Here is a 17,651-nt window from a genome sequence, read left to right as displayed (position 1 = left end):
GGTACACCTTTAATCCCAGCAACTGGGAGGCAGAGGCAGGTGCATGGATGCCTGTGATTTCAAGGTCAGCCTGATCTGCAAAGGAGTTCAAAACCAGCCCAGGTTACAGTAGTGAGACCATCTTAAAAAAAAAAAAAAATCCCAAAACAAACTAACATCATGAATTCATGTACAACTCTTCTAACAAGAAACTTTTTTTTTTTTTTTTTTTTTTTTTTTTGGTCTTTTTGAGGCAGGGTCTCCCTGTAGCCCCAGCTGGCCTGGAACTCAGAGATCTACCAGCCTTTCCCTCCCCAGTCATCAGTGCTGGGATTGGATTAAAGGCATGTGCCATCATGCTTGGCTTTGATTTTTTTTTTTTTTTTAAGAAATTCTTAGCTGGGTGTGGTGGTGCACACCTTTAATCCCAGCACTCAGGAGGCAGAGACAGGCGGATCTCTGCGAGTTCGAGGCCAGCCTGGTCTACATAGTAAATTCCAGGACAGCTGGGGCTACAGGGAGACCCTGCCTCAAAAAGACCAAAAAAAAAAAAAAAAAAAGAAATTCTTATGGGGGATGGAGAGATGGCTCAAAACACTGGTTGTTCTTGCAGAAGACCCGGGTTCAAATCCCAGCACCCACATGACAGCTAACAATGTCTGTAACTCCAGTCCCAGGGGATCTGACAGCCTCTTCTGACTTCCGAGGGCATTGCATGACATGGGTGCACTTACCTACATGCAGGCAATACATGCATACACATAAACAACAAAAAAATTTTTTTAAAAGTCAAATTCTTATTTACAAAATGTAACTATCATTTCATGAACATTTTATTGAACAAGTAAGTCACTTGACACTTGGTTAATCGTTGAAATAGGATTATTCACCTTATTTAATAGCAAGGAAACCTAGTAAACAGAAATAGGGGTGACGGTACTGTCACATGGACTTTCCTATTAGCGCCACCCTTGCAGTGTGTTCTGTTGGTATTCATCATATGACAGCAATTTCTTTTACTCGACAAATATTTATTGAGCACTTGCTAAGTTCCAAGCACTGTTCCATGCACAGGAGCTACAGGAATGAATCATCTGTGTACTCCTTGTTTACATTCTAGTGGGGAAGGGGCAGGCCAATCATAAAATGAGAACATATGGTATGGTAGATGATGGTATGTGCCAGAGTAAAACTAAGATACAATGAACCGGGTGGGTTTGCTTCAATTTTATACAAGGTGGTCAGGGTTTGCTATTTACTACTCCTGCAATCCTCCTAGGACAGCAATAACTCACTCTCAACCTTCTGACTCCCAAAGCTTAGCACAGAACCAGGCACTGAGAGGCAAGATCCTTATAAATTGTAAACCTTCTGAGAAGCAGGAAGCAAAGGCCTGTAAGTAGATATTGCATATAAAGTCCATAAATTGAATAGCCCAATAATTTGAGTATTCATTTCCATTAATTTAATGTTTTTAGCATTCTTACACTATGTTGTATTAAATATTCTTACAGGCTTTGAACGTGTACCAAACATCTACTTAGTTCTTTGAATTTATATACTTCCCGTAAGTTTTAATGAGTATACACGCTTAAAAAAAAAAAAAAAAATCTCAAAAAACCCAACATAGCCTTTGCCAGTGATTTCTTGATGTGAACAGTTGCTTTCTAAGGACAAATAACATCTGGGCTTTCTACTGAGGTCCTCGGTCCCGCCCAGGTATCAGTTCATCAAACCTCAAAGAGTCAAGAGAACAAGGTGGTTATTCCTGGGAAACGAATCATCAAAAAGTGGGAAATCCTCTAACGAGCCCTGCGACGGTAACGAGCCGGAACCTTGACCTCAAGATGGCGTCGCGCAGTTAAAAGATTCAATCAGCTCCAATCAAAAATGGCAGGGTGGGAGTCATTTACAGCTTGAGCCTCTCTAGGTCCCATCAGGAGCTCCTTCTCTATGGTTATTCTTCTGTGCGTGGTGAGTCAGAGGCAGCAGTGGAGACTATCTAGATCCAATCTTCTCTATGGTTTCCCCTCTCCACGCCCCCTGGCGCAGTGCACGCCGGGCAAGAGGAAGACCTCCAGAAGCTCCCCGCGCAGCACTGCTGTGTTTGCGGCCTATGCGAGTCGGTGCTTCAGACCCAGTCTCTTAGTCGAGAGGCGCGCTGAAACCTCGAACCGGTGGAGCCCATTCGTAACCTGGCACCCAGAGGCCGCGAAGGCCGTCCCGTTTTCTCAGCGGCGGGTGAGTTCACGCATCTGAACGCGTGTGGAAACCGGTCGACCGGGTACCTCAGCTGTTTTTTTTTGGGGGTGAAGGGGGGTGGGGGAGGGGACGGGCACGAGGCTGGGGTTTCCTCTCCTCCAAGGCCTCGAAAACCCGTGGGGCCCCGGAGCCCGCCAAGGCGGGACCAATGTCCTGAGCGTTCCTCGCGTTTTGTCGTCCACTTTCCCTTTCCCTTCACTTTGGATCGGTCGCCTCGGCCCCGTCTGGGCTCCGGGGTAGCCTCCAAACCACGGGTTCGCCGGCAGGGGCCGGTCCCCGACGCCCTTTTCTTATCGAGGCAGCAAGATGCCCCCTCGGTAGGTTTTCCGGGCCTATGATTCACGGGCCCCTAGGCTGTGCCTGTGAACCAGCCTGCACCCACTCTTTTAGCGAGGTGCTGGCCACCAACGGATTTCTTCCTCTTTGGTCTTCAAAAGCTCACCACCAAGTGAATGGGCCCTACTCCTCCGTAGATTTCGCTGAAGACCACTTTTTTAGTTTTTTAAAGCCCCATTCCAGCTTGCTTAAGATGATGAGTTTCTTGGTCTCGGCTCCTTTCCTCGTTGAAGGATGCAGTAAACTGTATCCATTCATTCTAGGCACTACCAACCTTCACATTAAAGTGTATTATGATCCTTCTTTGTTCTTCAGTATTTATCTCTAAATATGTTTTTCGAAATAGGGAGTATGAAGGTTATTTTTGAAGTTATGTAATATAGATTTATATTGACTGGAAAAACCATTTTAATACAAGGCCGATTGGAGCAGACGTTTAGGTAGTTGGCAGTATTGTTTAAACAATTTTTGTATTGTCTATGAACTTTCTTTGCTTTTTTTTTCTTCCAGAGAGTTAAAAATCTGTTTTTTGAGATCACAAGTGGTGTAGAGGGTCACTGTATACTATTATAATTGTAAGTCTATATATTGGGAAGGGTTGATATATTAACTGTGGACTGATAACATGGAGTCTTCCACACCACGAATAGGATTATTTGTGTGAGAACTTAAAATTAAAGGCTACCCCAAAACCATTCGGAGGTCTCAAAAGGTGGTCATCAATTCTTGTGATTCCAAGAGAAGTTACATTATTCTGATTATTCGTTTAGCCGCTTTTTGTTTTTTTTTGTTGTTGTTTTTGAGACAGGGTCTCCCTGTAGCCCCAGCTGGCCTGGAATTCTGCTGTGTAGACCAGGCTGGCCTTGAACTCACAGAGATTCACCTGCCTCTGCCTCCCAAGTGCTGGGATTAAAGGTATGTGCCACCATGCCTGACCTTGTTTAGTGTTTTAAAGCCTTGGCTTTCTTCATCTGTAAAATAAGAGTTATAAAAGTGGCTACTTCATAGATTAATACAGTTGGGGACTAAGAAAAATTTTTGTAAGATGTGCAATATTCCGATAACAGTGTTCCATGTTAATGTTACTTAAGAATTGTGGGTTCATAGGCCGGGCGTTGTGGCACATGCCTTTAATCCCAGCGCTGGGGAGGCAGAGGCAGGCGGGTCCTATCTGAGTTCAAGGCCAGCCTGGTCTACAGAGTGAGTTCCAGGCACCTGGAGCTACAGGGAGACCCTGTCTCAAAAAGACAAAAAAAAGAAAAAAAAAAGAATTATGGGTTCATGAACCTTTTTACATTTCTTCTAGTGTTATCTGAGTAGACAATACACAGTTACTAATTTTTAAGTTCCTTTCTTTCCCGTTGATATACTATTAGGGGAGAGAGACCTTGCAGTAGAGTGAAAACAGCCTTTGAATTGGTAATTTCAGGATAAGGGGGAACTATCCTGAATCTCCACCCACGTACTGTGTTCCCTTGGACAAGTTAGCTTCTTCATCTGTAAAGACTGTAACAAATGTACACCAGGTAATTTGGTAGATTAAAAAAGATACTGAAGACTTTTGCAAATAAAAGTAAATAAAACTGTCGACATTTTTATCACATTACTTTGGGATACTGTGTTTTTGTGGGGGTATCACAAATGTGTTTCCTTTTTTTCTTCCTTTCTTCTGGTAGGGTACCCAGAGACTGTTAAGAAAAAATGTTTTATTGTCTTATTGTTGCATTTAACCACCATACATTAGTAATATTGATCACAATTTTTAAAAAGATTTGTTTTTATTTGTGTGTGTGTACCTGCTAGAGTTTATGTGCACCACATGCTTGCAGGTGCCCTTGGAGGCCAGAGGGCATCAGCTCTCCTGGAACTGGAGTTACAGGCAGTCCTGGGAACTAAACCTGGGTGATTTATTATTCTACCATGTTGAGGTTCTGGATGTAGATAAACACACACACACACACACACACACACGTATATAAAATGAACTGTACATGTTAACATTGGGTAATGACTTTAGACCTGGTTAGAATTTGGGTTATTTTTAAGTTAACCCTTTGACTATAGACAAATTTTCAGTTTATTTTCCTTTATTATGCATAATTTTGAGGAAAATAACACTTTTATATCTTTGAATGCAAAAATGACATTAAGTTATTAGCAGTTTTTAAAAGTAACCACCATCTTGAGCTGGGCGTGGTGGCGCATGCCTTTAATCCCAGCACTCGGGAGGTAGAGGCAGGTGGATCTCTGAATTCGAGGCCAGTCCGGTCTACATAGTGAGTTCCAGGCCACCTGGGGCTACAGGGAGACCCTGTCTCAAAAAAGACCAAAAAAAAAATCACCATCTTGAAAAACCATTTGTTGTATTTTTTTAATCTTTTTAATTTACTTCTATGTGTATGAATGTTTTGCCTGCATGTAACTGCACCATTTGCTTGCAATGACCATGGAGGTCAGAAGAGGCTGTCAGATCCCCTGGAACTGGAGTTATGGACAGAAGTTAGCTGCGTGTGTGTTAGGAACTGAGCCTGGGTCCTGTGCAAATGCAGCCAGTGTTCCAGTGCACTATTGTTAACTGCTGAGCCATTTCCAACCCCTCTTAAAACCTTCTTGAATACCTTTTATACTTGCTTCTTGATACAGGGTTCACTATGGTAACCCAAGCTGATCTGGAACTCAAGATCCTCCTGCCTCAGCCTTCCAGGTGCTGGGATTACAGGCATGTATCATCACACTTGTGTGTGTGGGTTTTTTTGTTTGTTTATTGTTGCAGAAAAAAAAAAAAGACTACTCAGAATTATTAGTATTCTTTTTTCTTTCTCTTTTCTCCCCCTCTTTCCTTATTTCTCTTCTCTCCTCCTCTCTCCCCTTCCTTTCTCTTCCTTTCCTTCCTTCCTTCCTTCCTTCCTTCCTTCCTTCCTTCCTTCCTTCCTTTTTCTTTTCTTTTCTTTTCTTTTCTTTTCTTTTCTTTTCTTTTCTTTTCTTTTCTTTTCTTTTCTTTTCTTTGTCTTTCTTGTCTCACACTCTTACCTAGTCTGGCCTGGAGCACAGTATGTATCTAGCTCAGGTTGATCTTAATGGCATGGCAATCCTCCCACCTCACATTAACATCATGTCAGACTGCTTTTTACTTTTATTTTACAGAATTTAAGATTTATCAAAGTTGCCAAAATAGTACAGTGAATTCTCAACTGTCTTAACTCTGAGGTTCCTTAGTTGTTAAGATTTTACCAATTTGCTTTTTTCCCTTTCTCAGTGGTTTCCTTCTGACATGTTTTGCTAGTAACTTGGAGATGTGATACTCCTTAACCCACAAATACCAAAGTATATTTCCCAAAAGTAAGGAAATTGTTTCTCTTTTACTTAAAAATAGTACTGTAATCAAAATCAGAGAATTACCATTGGTACAATATTATCTAATCTTCATACCTTAGATTTTGATAGTTGTCCTGAATTGATAATAGCTTTATAAAGCTCAGCGATTTTTTTTTTTTAAGGTGTACAGAGTTGTGGAGTCATTACCCAAAAGTGTCCCTTCTGCCTATTTGAAAATCATTCTATATTCCACCCTAGTTTGTGGCAGCCACTAATGTGCCTGTATAGGTAGTGTTGCTTTTGTCTCATTGAGGTGGCGTACGCCTTTGATCCCAGCACTTGGAAGGCTGAGGCAGGCAGATCTCTGTGAGTTCAAGGCCAGCCTGGTCTACATAGCGAATTCCAGGCCAGCTGGGGCTACAGGGAGACCCTGTCTCAAAAAGACAAAACAAAAAAAAAAATGGAAATTTCTCAGGAAAAGATCTGCTAGCTCATTGGAGATTGAGATATCTTAAGAGTTCCCTTCCCTGTCTGTCTGCTTTTTACTCTCTTTCTCTGTCCAGTGCTAGCCTGACAGGGCCTATCCCTATTACAAATCCCCAAACTGTTTAGTATTTTATTTTCATGCTGCTGAAAAGTTTTTTTTTTTTAAATGTTTCTTTTAAACATTTTCTAGTCTTTTGCCATTTTTGCCATGGCGTTATTTATTTATTTATTTATTTATTTTGTAGAAATGGTTCCTGCCAAGTCTAGTTTTGTGTAAATTCTGACTATGAAGCAGTGTTTTAGAAACCCATGCTTAGGGTAAGGCAGTTATCTATCAGGCCAGGATACAGTTAATGTTACATTGTCATTTATAGTCATTTTGGAGCTACTAGACTAGCTGTAACCCTTTAAATAGTAACATAAATTTCATCCTTTCGTCACTAATACAGATGGTTCCTAGAGGAGAACCTGACACATAATTGGAACTAGGTACTTATTGCATGAGTGCTGATGGAAATCTCTTGATTCATTCTTACCATTTCAGAAATTTGGTGCATAGTCCTGATGGAGCTATTCTTTCCTAGTTTTTGTGTGTGTGTCTTTGAGTCTCCCTGTAGTCCCAGCTGGTCTGTAACTCACTATGTAGACCAGGCTGGCCTTGAACTCCCAGATCCATCAGCCTCCAGAGTGCTGGGATTAAAGGCATGTGCCACCATGCTCAATTGCCCTAGTTTGTTTTTAACTGGACAAGTCTGCAGTGGAGGAATGCTTATAAGGGATATTTGATTATATTTTGTATAGTATCTGTATTCCTAGAAATAAAGAAAAAATAATTTGGAAAATAAAGAGAAAAAGTAAGGCAGAAAAGCAGAGTGCATGTATATGTTGACTATACATAGATCTTAGATCTGCTTTCTGTTTTGACTAAATATATCCGTTTCTTATTTCAGTGAGTTCTTCCATACACTACCATGACTACCACCACACTAGGTAGTTATTGGGAAGCTATGATGGATGCTACCATAGATGCTTGCCTTTGTTAATTTGGGCTATGAAGTTTCATTCTTAGCAGATAAAAATACTTTGAACCTTCAAAAAGTTAAACAGGGTTGTTTTTTTGTTTTGTTTTGTTTTGTTTTGTTTTGAGATGAGAGCTCACTATGTAGCCCTGGCTGGCCTGGAACTCCCTGTATAGCTTAAGCCTCTACAACCTCGTCCTCCTCAGTACTCAGATTAAAAGGCATGTGCCACCATGTCTGGCCTTATTTTTTATTTTTTTTAATCTTCAAAATTTATTTATAGTTTATGTGTATGAATCCTTTGCCTGCATGTAAGTGCACCATGTGTGCAGTGCCCACAGGGGCCAGAAGGGGATGTTAGATCACCTGGAACTGGAGTTGTGAATGGTGGTTGTTAGCCGATATGTGGGTGCTGGGAACAGAACTTGGGTGTTCTGCAAGAGCAGTAGTTCTCTTAACTACTGAGCTATCTCTCCAGCCCTAACACTTAATATTTTTCTCCTTTGTTCTTGTTGCTGTTAGTCTTTTTTGAGACCAGGTCTCCTTGTAGCCACAGCTGTCCTGGATTTACTATGGAGACCAGGCTGGCCTTGGATCCAAGATCCACCTGCCTCTGCTTCCCGAGTGCTGGGACTAAAGGCGTGTGCCACCAAGCCCGCTCACACTTAATATTTTTTTTAATATTAACACTTAATACTCTTTAAATAATTGCAGTATTAACACCTACATCTCTTTCATACCCCACATCCCTTAAGGAAATTCTTTAGGCTATCTTTAGAATTTATCCAGATTCCAACCACTTGTTAACTAATTTCTTTTACCACTACTACCTACTCCAGACCACTGTCTTTTGTCTGGATTATTACAGTAGTTTCTTGCTTCCGTCCTGTTCCCTTTCAGTATTAACAGGGTGATGATTGTGTTAAATTTTAAGTCAAGCCAGAGAAACCTTTCAGATGTTTTCTATCTCATTAAAAGTACCAACCAAAACCTTAACAGTGTAGCATAAAGCCCTGTACTCTTTAAACACTCCCCATTTACAGGTAAATACTCAGCATTTATCCGACTTTCTGTTTCTTCTCCTCTAGAGGTACAGCTGACCTTTCTGGTCTTCCCCCAAAGGCTTTTTGTATTTGCCATTTCCTTTGTTTGCATGGCTCTTCCCTCAGAGTAGGGCTTCCTCCCTCAGCCTCTTAAATCTTCAAATTTGTTTGTTCTTTTGAGGCCTGATCACTGGAACTGAAAATAAACCACACAAATCCCCCCACCCCCAAGCTCTTTTCCCTGCTTTATTTTTCTGCAAACATTAACCAATTTCAGCTGTCTCTAACTTAGAACTGGTATGCATTGTTTATGGTTGTAAAATGCATTCTCATTTTCACATGCCAAAACATAAAACTGTTGATTATGAAGTGTTTAAAGTGAAAAGTAATATTTATCAGATCATCAGGAATGTTTTCTGAATTTCCTAAGGAGGGGCCATTATCTTAAAAAGGGACTAATCATAAAATTGGCTATTCACTGTAATATCTTTCACCTTTGGTGTCTAGCCTATGATAAGTATTGAATACTTTTAAATAAAAGGGAAGCATTTCTTAGTAAAATTAGGAATGACTGTAATGTGTATCGGTGAAAATAAAATATCTGGTTGATTTTTCTCATTATAAAATCATAAAATGTAGCTTAACCTCTAAGACTATAGCTTTATTTAAAAATACTATTTATATCTAATACTGGTGGGAGAAAAGTGATTCTGAAAATGAATTCATGGCTCAATCTTGTACCATTGTGAAGCTAGGCACTGGACCATTGATTGCATAGTACCTGGCATGTAGTAACTGTTAATAAATTTGTCGATGAGTCCTTAGACATTGCTTACTGATTCATTAATTAATTTATTTATTCAACAGGTACTATACCAACTGCCTTCCTAAGAAAGTGCTGAGATAGAGTATTATTATAATACAAGAGCTTCTGTAAGTAGGACAGTGGCCTTCTCTGTTTTAATAGATGCACCTTCCTGCACTTCTCCATATAAAATATTTGTATTACAGAGATCATTAAGAAACTCAGTGGGGGAGGGGAACAAATGAGAATAGTGTCGTCCATAGCACATGTATGATGATGCCATAATGAAACCCATTACTTGATGTGGTAACTTCAAAAAGTCATTAAAAAAAAAACAACATACATAAATTTAACACATACAAAGTTTTAGAACCTTGTGTTTTTCCTTTGTAAGCCATGCTGTGATACCTGCTTAAACTTTTAAAAGCATTTCTAGCATCTTTTTTGCTAAATATAGGAATCATTCTAGAAATTCTTTCACTTTGAAAATAAGAATATGGTGTTTTCTGAAATCAAAGTTCAGGTTTTATAGAATAAAAAAAAAAAATTAAGGTACATTACTATTGCCTGTGTATGTGTGTGGGCTTGTGTCCCAGTGCACATACTTGGAGGTCAGAGGATAACTTGTAGGAGTTTGTTTTCTCCTGCCACTATGTGGGTTTTGGAGGGGGAGTTGAACTCAGGTTGTGAGGTAGGAGGTGCTACCTCAGAATATCTGCTGAGCTACCTTACCAGCTCTTATACTTAGTCAAACAATCTATGGAAGATAATGCTTTTCAGTTTAAAGAAATGTGTAATAAAAAGGTAAAGAGAGCCGGGCATGGTGGCGCACGCTTTTAAGGCCAGCCTGGTCTACATAGTGAATTCCAGGACAGCTGGGGTTACAGGGAGATCCTGTCTCAAAAAAACAAAAACAAAACAAAAAAAGTAAAGAGAGATAGTAACTTTATAGGAATGAGGGAAATTGAGATAGCGCTGTTTTTTTTGCCCATCAGATTCTTAGAAGTTAATTGATTTATTCTAATAGTGTGTGAGGAAACAGCATATTCATACACTGGAAGTGCAAATATATGTATGCATTGGTTTGGGGGGATGATTTAGAAATAGTTTGGATGTAAAGAGTGGTAATCTGTATTAAGAATCATTTGTAGGCTGGTCAAATAGCTCAGTAGGTGAGAGCAGGTGCCACCAAGCCTCACAATCTAAGTATAATCCTGAGGACCTAGGTCATGGAGGGAGAGAGTTGACTTTTTCACGTTGTTCTCTGACTACTACACATGCCACCACCCAACACTCAGTAAATGTATAAATATAAAAAAATTAAAAACCCAATTATTCGCAGAGGTGCATAGAGTGAAATGTCTGAGAATGTTCAGTGTTATTTGAAAGGGCTAAAAAGCTGAACCAACAAGTAATGTTGGTTGAATGATTATCACTGTATTATTTGTCTTATAATATACTATTTTATAAAGACATGAGATGTCAGTGACAGTGTAGGAAAAATGCAAGTAATAGTATAGTATGAGTACACTATAGCAAAGCATAAATTATTAAACATTTGTATATAAGAATATATTTACAAAACAGTTATCAGCAAACTGGTAGAATTAAAGGAGAAAGCAAAGCAGACTTGGGACTTTGCTATCTTCTTGGTACTGAAGAGTGAGTTAAAAAAAAAGAGTATGTCATGGTTGCTGCTTTTATCAAACCCAGACCTAAGGCTGGTGGATTTCTATGAGACAGAGGTCAGCCTGGTCTAATAACAAATTTCAGGCCAACTGAGGCTATAGGGAAATCCTGTATCCCCCCCCAAAAAAGATAGACTTTGGGAACAAAAATTGTGGTTTTTTGAGCAGGGTCTTATATAGCCCAGGCTGGCCTCAAACTTGCTATGTAGCAGAGTCTGGCCTCTATCCTGCTTCCACCTCCCAGCTTCTGAGATTAAAGGCATGTGCCACCATGCCCTGCTTGAAAACTGTTTTTGAGCAGCTTTAGACTTTCTTACTCATATCAGTTGCAGGTATAAGAACTCTTTCAAGTGTTGTAACAGAAATAACTGCTGTTTACTAAAAATCTAATTTTACCCAGGTGTGGTGGTGCATGCCTTTAGTCTCAGCAGAGGCAGGTGGGTCTCTGAGTTCAAGGCCAGCCTGGTTTACATAGTGAGTTCAAGGCAAGCCGGCTACAGGGAGACCCTGTCTCAAAAAAGACCAAAAAAAAACCTTTAATTTTAGTGGAATCAATGATCAACTCACTATTTTGGCTTCTTTTTTGAAGTTGGTTCATAGAACCCCTTCTAGGACATGCTAATATTGTTTTCCAATAGAGCTAGATGCTTAAGTATGCTGACAGAAAAAAATTGAGAGGGAAAAGTTTTAAACATTAGTTTAAACAAAGTATAAAAATACAACAGATTTAGGGACTGGAGAGATGGCTCAGCAGTTAGAGCACTGGCTACTCTTGCAGAGGACCCAAGTTCGATTCCCAGCACCCACATGGCAGCTAACAACTGTCCGTATCTCCAGTTCCAGGGTATCCAAACCCTCTTCTGACCTCTGCAGGCATTGCTCGACATAGATACACTTACATACATGCAAACATAACACTCACATAAAAAAATAAAAATAAGACATGCGTGGTGGTGCACAACTTTAGTCGCAGCCCTGGGGAGGCAGAGGCAGGCGGCCTTGAACTCACAGAGATCTGCCTGCCTCTGCTTTGGAGTGCTGGGATTAAAGGAGTGCACCACTCCTGGCTCTTTTTTTTTTTTGAGACAAGGTCTCACTATGCATCTCTGATTGGCCTGGAACTCACTGTGTAGACCAAGCTGATCTCTGCCTCCCAAGAGTGCTGGAATTTAAAACACAGTACCTCCCTTCCTAGTTTTCTGTTTTTATATTTCTTAAAATCAGATGCTATGGGTCAAGGGTAAGTCAGTGACAGAGTTTTTGCCCATCATGTATAACGCATTGAGTTTAATCCATAGCACAAAAAATACTGATACCCAATTCAAACATGGTTAAGAGGTATGCTTTTTTTTTTTTCTTTGCACCAGTGAACTACATTCCCCAGACCTTGAATTTTTGAGACAGGTCTTGGCTATGTATCTCACTCGAGATCCTCCTGCTTCCATAAAACCTTTTGGTCTTGGGACTGCAGGCCTGTTCCATTGGGCCTCCCTAGATGTTTGCTTTCAGGAAAAAAAAGGTATAAAGCTGAGTGTGGTAGTATATTACCTGTAATCCCAGTACTTGGGAAATGGAGGCTCAGGAGTTCAAATTCATCCTTCCCTATGAGTGTGCAAAAGCCAGTTTTGACTACTTGAGACTCTTTAGCAACAAAAAATATTGTTATATTATTGATATAAGTTGTGGGCTCTTTATGTTGGAGCATTTACTATGTGATCTGGTAGCAGGAGTGCCCCTTCCCCCATCAGGTTTGTAATTTACTGACACATTTATCTTTGAAGAACTGGCTCACTGAGTCCTCAAGTACCAGAGCTCAAGTACTGTGTAACCTTGTGAATATAGTTTTAGTAAGCTATTGAGATAAAAAAATGTATCAGAGCACTTAAATAAGCTATCCTCCTGGATTCTGAGTTTGTTTGAAAAGATTCATTGATGTTTGGCATTTAATTTTTTGATATTAACTGAACCTCAAAATTTTTTTCTTCCTTTATATGTATTCCCACATGATTGTAGGAGTCTATCCTGAACTTAGTTCGTGTACATTTTGGGAACTTATTTTAGAAAAGATCTAAGTTTTAAAAATTCTCAATGGACAGACAGAGAAAAGAGGGTCTTTGCCAACTCCTTTGGGTAAGAAAACTTTAGAATTTTGCAGATACTCTAAAAATGAAGGTCAACAATGTAGGCACATCAAATTGGAAAGGTTTCAAATAAAAGGATTTGTCATTTCTTTCTTTAGACTGGTGCAGTAAGAATGTCTTTCCCCCCTCATTTGAATCGTCCTCCCATGGGAATCCCAGCACTCCCTCCAGGGATCCCACCCCCACAGTTTCCTGGCTTCCCTCCACCTGTACCTCCAGGTAAGTTAGTTACAATTAATTCTTTTAAATCTGTACCTTAGTGTTTGTGATAAAAACTTTAGGGAGATGATACATTTATCACTTCGTTACTAGTAAAGATATGTTAGTGTCATTGCTGAAGCAGATGTCTGATTTTCCTGTGGCATTAAGGTTATTTGAAGACAGGCTCTGTGTTGCTCAGATTGGCCTTCAACTTTCAGCAGTCCTGGTCCTGTAGGCTCTTGAATACTGGGGTTACGGTTGTGAGCCACTGCACCTATTTGGACAGAAGTTTTGTATATATGACTGAGTTTCAGACATCTTGGAAATTAAAGTGCTCCATTCATTAAGATTCAAAACAAAAAACAAAAATGCAGAAAGTTTTGCTGAAATTTCCCTCACATACCTACATCACCATCATAGTTGTTACTAGCTTATCCCTGCAAAAGAGAAACCATAATTTATCTTTCCAGATACTAAAAATTGAAGGCTGGGCATGGTGGTGCACGCCTGTAGTCCCAGCACTTGGGAAGCAGAGGCAGGCGGATCTCTGTGTATTCAAGGACAGCTGGGGTTACAGGGAGACCCTGTCTCAAGACCAAAAAAAAAATTTTTTTTAATGAATAAATTTAAGAAGCTACTTTCCATTTCTGTGTATATTTTATCTCTTGGTTGTTTTATTATTTTTCTGAGACAGGGTATTGCTCTGTAGCTCAGGCTGGTATGGAATTATGTAGCCCGTGCTAGTCTCTTTCTCTTTTTTAAAAAATCTTTTTGGGAAAGGGTCTCCCTATAGCCACAGCTGGTCTGGAACTCACTATGCAGAGCTGACTGGCCTTGGTCTCAGAGATCTACCTGTGTCAAGCCTCCTGAGTGCTGGGATTAAAGGCATCTACCACCTCTTAAACATATGACAGTCTTCCTATCTCAGCTTCCCAAGTGCTGATAGGCAGTTGTCACCTCATCCTATGTTTTACCTTTTATTTAGTTCTATATTTTACTTTTTTATTTTTTATGAGGGCAGGAGAAGTTGAGGTAGGGTCTTAGGTGGCCTATGCTGGCCTGGAACTTGGCATGTAGCAAAAGATGACAGTTGTATTCATGATCCTCCTGCCTCCACCTCACAAGGGTAGGGATTACATGTGGTTGTGCCAACATGCCTGGCTCTGAATATTTTCTGGAATTAATATTTTTTCAGTCTTGAGGATTGAACGTAGGGCTTTGCTGACTATCTTCTTTATTTTTGTGTTCTGTATGTGTGTGCACAGGTGTTTGTGTGTGTTCATGTGGACTCCGGAGGTCAGCCTTGGGTCTTAGGAACTGTCTACCTTGTTTTTTTCTTTGGATTTAAATTTTTTTTTTTTAAATTTATTTTATGTGTACGAATATATTGTGTGCATGTATGTAAGTACACCTGTGTTGTAGAGTTACCCACAGAGGTGAGAGGAGGACGTTGGATCCCCTGGAACTGGAGTGACAGATCATTGTTAGTCACCATGTGGGTGATGGGAACTGAACCAGGCTCCTTTTGCAAGCTCAACCAGTGCTCAACCAGTGTAGAGGTTAGAGGGCAACTAGTGGCAGTGGGTTCTCTCTTTCTTCTACCATGTGGGTTCCAGGGATTGAACTTAGGTTGTCAGGCTTGGAGGCAGGAGCCTTTACATACTGAACCATCTTGCTAGCCCCCTTCTTGCTTTTTTGAGACTTGGAGTTCCAGTTCAGGCTAGGTTGCTTGGCCAATGAGCCTTAGGGATCTGCCTGTCTCTGTCTCCTTCCACCTCCTTTTATTTTGCTGTTGGGGGAATTTACTTTTCAAGGGGAATCTGGGGATTGAACTCAGCTCCTCAAGCTTGTGTGATAAACATATTATTGATTAAGATGTTGCTCCAGCTCTATAGTTATATAATTGTAGTCTTAAACTATGTTATGTTTTCTTTCTGCTCTAGGGACCCCAATGATACCTGTACCAATGAGTATAATGGCTCCTGCTCCAACTGTAAGTATAATTGATTCTTGAGACAGGGTCTCAATGTAATGCAGGCCAGCCTTGGTCTCACTATGTAGGAAGTGTATGTATGAAGATGACTGAACTTTTGATCCTTCTGTCTCTGTCTGATAAGTGCTGGGATTGTAGGAATATACCACAATCTGTACAAAAACTTGGTTTTTGTACTGAGGATCTAACCTAGGGCCTCATGCAATCTAGGGAAGTACTCTTTATCAGTTGAGCTACTTCCGTAGGCCTGTGATAGTGCTAGTACTTTTTAAAGTATGAAATTTTGGTTATCTTAGATAGGTGTGTGTGCCTGCCTGCTTGTCTGTGTGGGCACCATGTAACGAGAGTAGAAGGCGACATAGGATATCCTCGAGCTCAAATTACAGGTGGTTGTTGCAAGAAGTGCTGGGAACCTCCATGCTATCTCTCCATACCTAGCTTAGAATAATTTCAAGGAGAGAGCCTATCAACTTAGTTGAATGATTGTTTTCACTCAGGTGTACATACATGCAGCTATCCTAAGATGTATATCCTAGATATAATTTTCCCCCTTTTATTCTCTAGAATCTTTATGTATTTTTCCCTTATCTAAACTTGTTAGAAGTTGAAAGAATGATTTAACCTATGTGATCTCTTTCTTAAAAGGAAGGAATTTAGGAATGGTTCTAATGTTTTCTCCCCTAGTATATCTTTCCCCTTTATAAGGACCTTTTTGCTGAAGTGTTCCACTTATTCTTGAATTGTGAACCTTAATTCTTCAAATTTAACAAAACTTGTAAACATCATAGAAATACTGATATACTATGTGAGTAAATAATAGTCTTCTTAACTTTTATTTAGCTTGTTTTTCTTTGAGTTATTTTATAATAGGCTTCATTTGGAATTGTATTACAAGTAAATATTTTACTTTTTATTTACTTATTTACTTATTTTTTTGGTCCATTTTGAGACAGGGTCTCCCTGTAGCTCCAGCTGACCTGGAACTTACCAGGCTGGCCTTGAATTCAGAGATCCTCCTGCCTCTGCCTCCTTAGTGCTGGGACTAAAGGTGTACACCACTGTGCCTAGCTACTTTGTTTATTTATTTATTTATTTATTTGTTTATTTATTATTTATTTATTTAGGTCTTTTTGAGACACAGTCTCCCTGTAGTCCCAGCTATCCTGGAACTCACTATGTAGACCAGGCTGGCCTTGAACTCAAAGAGATCTGCCTGCCTCTGCCTCCCGAGTGCTGGGATTAAAGGCGTGTGCCACCATGCCCAGCTTATTTATTTTTAATATATGTGTATGAGTGTTTTGCCTGGGTGTAAATGCACCCACCCCTTTGTGAAAACCTGTAGAGGCTGGAAGAGGGCATCACATACCCTGGAACTGGGGTTAAAGATCATTGTTAGCTATTATGTGGGTGTTGGAAATCAAACCCAGGTCCTCTGCAAGAGCAGCCAGTGCTTTTTACCTGCCAAACCATCTCTCCAGCTCCTATTTTTATTTTTATGAATGTGTTTTTTGTGTGCACTTTGTGTATGCCATGCTCATGAAGACCAGAAGAGGGTGCTGGATTCCCAGGACCTGGAATGGTGGTTAGCTGTCCTGTGGGTGCTGAGCACCAAATCTGGGTCTTTTCCAAGAACAGGTAGTGCTCTTCACCGCTGACCCATCTCTCTAGCCCAGCCTTCTCGATTTTTTTTAAATCTATAGGTTTTGATAAAGGAGGGAAGTGTTATTTTGGTTTTGTTTTGTTGTTTTTTTTTTGACAGGATGTCATTATATAGCCCTGTGACCTTGAACTCCTTGTGAAGTTAGTTCTGTCTCAGCTTCTTCAGTGCTGGGATTGTAGGTTGGCATTTGTCATTAAGCAGGGCTAAGTGTTTTTCCTAGAAAAAAGGAGAACTACATAAGCACTTTGCAAGCTGCTGTGAATTGGGTCACAGATAACATTGTTTCTATCTCAGCTTAAGGGGAGTTCAACTTTCTTGTCTTGGATACCCGTAGTTGAGCTATTTTAGAATCCTCCAGATGACATACTTTTTGTATTTCAGAGTGGGAAAGGTTTGGAATTAGGGTTTGGAGCAGCTCCATTGGGTACCAGTTTACTCAGTGCCTCTTAACTGTTGTACTGAATTTATTGTCAAGTACATAGATTTCTCTTCCTTTGTGTGGGAAGTTGCAAGTTATAATGTGAAAATAAGCTAATTTAAAGTACCTTATAAAAGGCAAAAGGGTACAGAGAGTGCTGAAGTGTTTGAGAATTGTGCTACAAGATTAATAGGAATAACTGGAGTTTGCTTTTATCTTGAGACTGGGTATAATATTAATGAAATTTCTAGATGTTTTTAGTAATATGGTTTTAAACAAAAGCCTGACATTAATTTCCTTTTTTT

At 40.0% G+C, this 17,651-nt stretch overlaps 1 protein-coding gene across 5 annotated transcripts in view; it reads left to right on the top strand.

Annotated features, from left to right (window-relative positions):
- Positions 1 to 1,917: 1,917 nt before the first annotated feature.
- Rbm25 (RNA binding motif protein 25) overlaps positions 1,918 to 17,651 on the top strand; it is a 52,157-nt gene continuing 36,423 nt past the window's right edge. The window contains exons 1-5 of one of the 5 annotated variants that reach the window (XM_029554432.1): positions 2,085 to 2,220; positions 9,308 to 9,373; positions 12,947 to 13,063; positions 13,173 to 13,293; positions 15,219 to 15,268. In XM_029554432.1, the coding sequence (XP_029410292.1) occupies positions 13,022 to 13,063; positions 13,173 to 13,293; positions 15,219 to 15,268 (213 nt within the window). In that variant the 5' untranslated portion in view covers positions 2,085 to 2,220; positions 9,308 to 9,373; positions 12,947 to 13,021. Of the gene's footprint in view, positions 2,221 to 3,087; positions 3,153 to 9,307; positions 9,374 to 12,946; positions 13,064 to 13,172; positions 13,294 to 15,218; positions 15,269 to 17,651 lie in introns of all 5 variants that reach the window. The other 4 variants (XM_029554433.1, XM_017802372.2, XM_017802371.2 and 1 more) reach the window with 4 other exon arrangements.

Source organism: Nannospalax galili, unplaced genomic scaffold, assembly GCF_000622305.1.
Source record: "Nannospalax galili isolate Female #2095 unplaced genomic scaffold, S.galili_v1.0 scaffold24, whole genome shotgun sequence".
NCBI lineage: Eukaryota > Metazoa > Chordata > Mammalia > Rodentia > Spalacidae > Nannospalax > Nannospalax galili.
Note: the sequence above shows the minus strand (reverse complement) of the source record. Positions and strands in the feature narration are given on the sequence as shown.